At 34.4% G+C, this 6433-nt stretch overlaps 1 protein-coding gene across 1 annotated transcript; it reads left to right on the top strand.

Moving 5' to 3' along the window:
* Nucleotides 1–392: 392 nt before the first annotated feature.
* Nucleotides 393–6433, top strand: LOC143531079 (KH domain-containing protein At5g56140-like). The gene is made up of 7 exons (XM_077026462.1): nt 393–650; nt 2992–3077; nt 3904–4043; nt 4624–4743; nt 4838–4954; nt 5656–5799; nt 5894–6433. Exons 1-7 carry the CDS (start codon nt 544–546, stop codon nt 6041–6043), a joined length of 864 nt encoding a protein of 287 aa, XP_076882577.1. The 5' UTR covers nt 393–543; the 3' UTR covers nt 6044–6433.

Here is a 6433-nt window from a genome sequence, read left to right as displayed (position 1 = left end):
AATCAATTATTCGGATGGTTTATATGATCATAACATAAGGACCTTGATGTAATAATTAATTGAGAAGCTTATAGACATGTTTTAATTTAATTTATGGCCACCATAAACACCATGGGCCAAATGAAGACCCTACAAATACAATACAATCATAGAGCATGATGAAGCATGCCCAACCAAACCAACCACAAAAGAAGTATTCAAAGCCATCCAGTAATCCTTGTGTTTTTTTATTACCTCAACAGTAAATTAAATTAAATTAATTCAATCAATCAATACAAGCCATTCACATACATGCTAGTGTTGGTGTTGTTACTGTAGTGTGTGTGTTGGTGTACGATTGGACCTTCTGGATCGATCTCAATCCATTCATTCACATTCACATTCAAATTCACACTCATCAATAAATGCCAATCTCACACCTGTTTCTTCTTCCACATCTACCGACGCTACTCACCTAATCATAATAATAATCAATCTCTCCATACTCTTCTTCTTATTATTAATATTCTATCTCTCTGTGTGTTTATTCGATCATCATCGGCGATGTCTTCCGGTAGGTACATGGCGTACTCGCCGTCACCGTCGGCGCCTCACTCTCCGCATATCACCGGACTACGCTCTGCCGCCAACGCTATCGCTGAACAGGAGAAGTATGATTATTATATTATTTTACTCTCGATCTCGATTTATAAATATTATTGAAACTTGACTGCTAGTTTGATCTGATGTGTTTTAGTGTCTCGGTTTCTAGGTATAAGTTGCTGAACTGATGCAGAGTTTGTTGTAACTGTTGTGTTTGTTAATTGATTATTACGTGTTACTGAGATTTGTGTTGAATATGGTAGTTTAGACTGCTAGTTTGATCGGATGCGCTTTACGCTCTCGGTTTTTAGGTTTAAATTGCTGAACTGAAGCAGAATTTGATGTGAATGCTGTATTTGTTAATTAATTATCATGTTTTACTGAGATTTGTGTTCAGTATTGTAATTTGAGTGTTAGTTCAATCAGATGTGTTTTCATGTGTTTTAGTGTCTCAATTTCTAGGTTTAAATTGCTGAACTGATGCAGAATTTGTTGTAATTGTTGCATTTATTAATTGATTATCATGTTTTACTGAGATTTTTGCGTTCATTGCTGAAGTTTGACTGATAATTCGATCAGTTGCGCTTTGCATGCTTGATTTTCAGGAAAGAATGATAAACTGATGCAGAATTTGTTGCAATTGTTACATTTGTTCTTCGTTATGGTGTTTTACTGAAATTTGTGTTCAGTTTTGTGATTTGACCGTTAGTTTGTTCAGATGTGTTATACGCTCTCGATTTATAGGGGAAATTGCTAAATAGATGCAGAACTTGTTGATGAAACATTTGTTAATTGATTAACATCTTTTACTGAGATTTTTGTGTTCAGTGCTGAAATTGGACTGTTAGTTTGATCAGATGTGCTTTCAGCTCTTGTTTTCTAGGAAAACTTGCTGAACTGATGCGGAATTTGTTGCAATTGTAACATTTGTTCATTGATTATTATCATGTTTTACTGAGATTTGTGTTCAGTATTGTAATTTGACTGTTAGTGTTGTTAATGAAACAGTTGTTAATTGATTAGCATGTTTTACTGAGACTTCTGTGTCCGGTATTGTGATTTGGCTGTTAGTTCGATCAGATGTGCTTTACGCTCTCGATTTTCAGGAAAAAAATTGCTGAACTGATGCAGAATTTGTTGTAAATGTTACGTTTTTCATTGCTTATTATGTTTTGCCGAGATTTTTGGTCACTATCGTAATTCGAGTGTTAGTTTGATCAGATGCGTTTTACGCTCTCTCGGTTTCTAGGAAAATTTTCTGAACTGATGCAGAATTTGTTGCAAATGTTACATTTGTTTGTTGAATTGTTAATTATCTTGTTTTACTGAGATATGTATTCATTATCCTATTTTGACTGTTAGTTCTATCAGATGCATTTTACTCTCGATTTTCAGGAGAATTATGAAACTGATGAGAATTTGTTGCGAATGTTACATTTCTCTATTAACTATCGTAATTCGAGTGTTAGTTTGATCAGCTGTGTTTTACGCTCTCGATTTTCTAGTAAATTTTGATGAACTGATGCAGAATTTGTTTCATATGTTCTATTTCTTCTTAGATTATCATGTTTTACTGATATTTGTGTTCGGTATTGTAATTTGACTGTTAGTTCTATCAGAGGCGTTTTAGTCTCTCGATTCCTGGAGAATTATGAAACTGATGCGTAATTTGTTGCAAATGTCACATTTGTTCATTGATTATTGTGTTTTACTGAGATTTGTACTGTTACTTCGATCAGATGTGTTTTACTCCCGATTTCTAGGAATAATTGCTGAACTGATGCATAATTTGTTGTAATTGTTGCATTTGTTCATTGATTATCGTGTTTTACTGAGATTTTTGTTTGCTATTGTAATTTTGACTGTTGATTTGATTAGATGAGTTTTACTCTCTTGATTTCAGAAGTTTTATAAAACTTTGCAATTGTTACATTTGTTCATTGATTATCTTGATTTACTGAGATTTTTGTTTGCTATCGTAATTCTGCTGTTAGGTAAATCAGATGTGTTTCGCTCTCTGGATTTGCAGGAATAGTTACGAAACTGATGCGGAATTAGTTGCAATTGTTACATTTCTTTGTTGATTATCATGTTTTGCTGAGATTTGTGTTTAGCATCGTAATTCGTCTGTTAGTTCGATCAGATGCGTTTCACAGTCTTGAATTTTAGGAGAATTTAAAAACTGATGCATAATATGTTGCAAATGTTACACTAAAGATGTTATATCTGGAAGAGTAGTTATATTGTTCCATTAAATGCCAATTGTTGTTGAAATATGCTCATATCTCATGTTTAATGGCAAGAGAGGGGTTTTGGGTATAGATGATCTTGTTGCTGTAAATTTTATTAGCTATTCTTGGTTCATATTAGATATTTGATGGTGATTTGATCTTATTTGCATGTTGGCAGGTATTTATCAGATTTACTAGCTGAACGTAACAAACTAAGTCCATTTGTTCCTGTGCTTCAGCAGTGCTATCGATTGCTGAATCAAGGTGAGTTTTTTAAACTTGTTTTTTAAAATACATAGCATCTTACATGATCTCCTTCTGTTTTTATCATTAGAACTTTTAATAGGAACTTTGTTGGCTTTTAAGCCGTTACTTTTTAGGTTAGTAGAGTTGTAAATGTGAAGCTCAGATTAGGGTGGAGGTATGATTCATGCTGACTATTGCTGACTATCATTATTCTTTTGATGATTGGTAGGCAAGACATCTCATAACATGATGCAATTCATGGGGTTGAACATGTGATCTAGTAACAATTCTTAGCTCTAACACATTGACACATCGTCTAATGCGTCTTTGATTTATATCTTACATATCCTAACTATGTCCAATCCGACATAAACTGATTGACAATGCATCAAGCATTTCTGTATGCGTCTCTGTGTTATATCCCATGAACACACATATTAGTAATACTAGCTCATTAACACTTCCAGTCTATTGCCAAACAGCTTATGATTGGAGGGTCACTGGCGTGACAGTATTCTCATTAACATGCATGAAGGAATTATTAGTTTGGTTTGCTGACAAGTGAAAGGATTTGCAACATTTCTTAATAATGGGTTTGGAATATTTTATTTTCCAAATGTTCAATTTTGTAAAAAGAGTGACCTTTGTAGCTTAGTCGGTTAATGATCAACTTTAGTTTTCAGTATCTGATTATTTAACTTTATGAAGATTAGATGTTTTCATTCAGGTGAAATGTTTTTTAACTGACTTATCAAATCACCTGCCAATTTTTATGGTGACTGCTAACTAGTACTTGGTTAACTGGTGACATGTTGTTCTTGAAAATTGACCTTTTTCCTAACAGAAATACTGCGTGTAAGCACGCTGTTGGGGAATGCATCATTATTAGATCAAAGTGGGCTTGAACATGCTAGCCCCCTGGCTTCAGGAGGATTGTTTTCAAATGGAGCAGCTAACATATGGACTCCACCAATTCAATCAGAAGTACGGATACTAACCATTAACATAACTTTACTTACTCTAATTTCTTACTTACTGCTTTTAGAAGCCTTTCTGACAATAGTACTCTTTACTTATCATGCTAACTGCATTGACTTGTTTGACTTTTTGCTTCAAAACTTACTTATATCATGACAGGTAGTTCTGGCTAACACCATCCAGTTTGACATTTAAATGCAAGCACCATAATAAGTTAACCCATCCTTGTAAACCACAGTTGACAATAGTTTGACCTCCACATGTTTGCTTTGCCCTTTCTTATACTGTTTTTTTAGATTTCTTTCTCAAAGAGCCTCTGGGGATGCCTTTAGCGGTCAAAAAAAGTCAACATACAGTTATATGAACCTTGCTGAACATTGGTTTGCGGCCATATATTAATAACTTAATATGAAACGTTCTCTTATCTGATAAGAATTGCTATGTTTTTTTTCCTTCTAAAATTTGATTATGACACATTGTTGTGCCTGTCCACTACAGTAGCCAAACAGAACCAAAAATTTAAAACACGTCTTATGTTTTTTTTTTGTATTTCATTTTAAGAGAGTTAAGAATTTTTTTCGTGCAGATGCCATCTTTATTGCAGCCATCACCTGCACATAGCTGGCTTGGTTCGCAAGGCAGTTCATCTAGTCTGATAGTAAAGAGAACAATCAGGGTTGATATTCCTGTGGCCAGTTATCCTAATGTAAGTTTACTTTTGTTCTGTTAATTAACCTTGACTTAATTTTCTGTTGATTTTGTGTCTTGATTGATGCTACTGTGTGTTATTTCATTTTCAGTTTAATTTTGTTGGACGTCTCCTTGGGCCCCGTGGGAACTCTCTTAAACGAGTCGAAGCAAGTACTGATTGTCGTGTTCTTATTAGGGGACGTGGGAGCATCAAAGATCCAGCAAAGGTAATAAATTTTTTCGACCCATTTACAAATGGGTTGATTTGGGTTATGTTTCATCTTAAACGAGTCAAATGAAAAGGATCATGTCAAAGTATATTTTTAATGCATAGAATCCCTTAAATAGCTAAACATTTACAAAAGCTAGAATATCATTAAAATAATATAGTTTTGTAATATTCTTTGATGCACTAGTTATAAACAAAATTCCCCAACTTATTTCAAAATGTATCTAAATACCGCTCATGAGCTACTAAAGATCGGCTCGCTAAAAGCTCGGGCCGAGCCGAGCTTAAATGAGCTTGATCCCAAAAGTAAGTTTTGTTTTAAGAAACGAGTCCGAGCTTCTTATCAAATATATAAAAAAAATTTACAATATTGTTATTATATAATTTTTATTCAAGATGTTAAATATATATATTTATATAATATTTGTTATTATTATATGTAAAATTATGGTAAAAGTAACTAAATAGTATGCATTGTGTTATATATAAAAAACTATAATCAATGTGCATATATATATATATAATAATTAGAATCTATATGAACTTGACTAATAATAAGCAAACCGAGCTCGAGCTTGAAGAACTTACTCCCAAACCAAGCTTGAACCTAAAAAATAGAGCTTGAGCTCTCATAAGTTAAACATACAGCCCTAGTCAAGACACCATTCTTACGATTGTTAAATGTTTGTTTAAATACAGGAAGATATGATGAGAGGAAAACCCGGTTTTGAACACTTGAACGAAGCTCTTCACATACTTGTGGAAGCAGAATTACCAGTTGATATAATAGAAGCCCGCTTGATCCAAGCTCGTGAAATACTCGAAGACCTGCTTAGACCCGTGGTATCATTATATTCCCATTTTGCCCTTCACTACTAAATTTGTGTCTCATGATTTTATTTAAAGGTTAACGGCTCAAAATATGTTGGGTGTGCAGGATGAGACTCATGATTTTTATAAAAAGCAGCAGTTACGGGAGCTTGCAATGCTGAATGGGACCTTACGTGAGGAGTCAGGCCACATGTCGGGTTCGGTTTCTCCGTTCAACAGTAGCCTAGGGATGAAGAGAGCAAAGACCAGAGGGTGATGTGTAGGGTTGGGTTACTAGTGGGCTTTCAGAGCTTGCATATAAGTGGTATATGCCTTGCTAAACAAACAAACAAACAGCATGTATGGCTGCCTCTTCCGATCGGGGCGCCGGATGATGTTCGTGTCCTGTTCTACTATATGAGATATGAGGTTTGTCTTCTCTTCTGTTTGGGGGAACAATTGGTTGTTGAGAGTAACGTTGTATTTACTATGTGTGTGTGTGTGTGTGCGCGTTTGAGAGTTTTGGTTTAATATGTGAGAATGAATTGTTATATATATTGGTTTGTAGTTTTGTATTTTAGGCAAGATTTTTGCCCTATTACTTGGGTTTTTGGACATTCAGTGTTGGTGCAATGTTGGATAATAAACTAGGGCCCGTGTTATGTGA

Source organism: Bidens hawaiensis, unplaced genomic scaffold, assembly GCF_021521415.1.
Source record: "Bidens hawaiensis isolate Kalapana, Puna unplaced genomic scaffold, B.hawaiensis_p1.1 tig00009076_1, whole genome shotgun sequence".
Classification (NCBI taxonomy): Eukaryota; Viridiplantae; Streptophyta; class Magnoliopsida; order Asterales; family Asteraceae; genus Bidens; species Bidens hawaiensis.
Note: the sequence above shows the minus strand (reverse complement) of the source record. Positions and strands in the feature narration are given on the sequence as shown.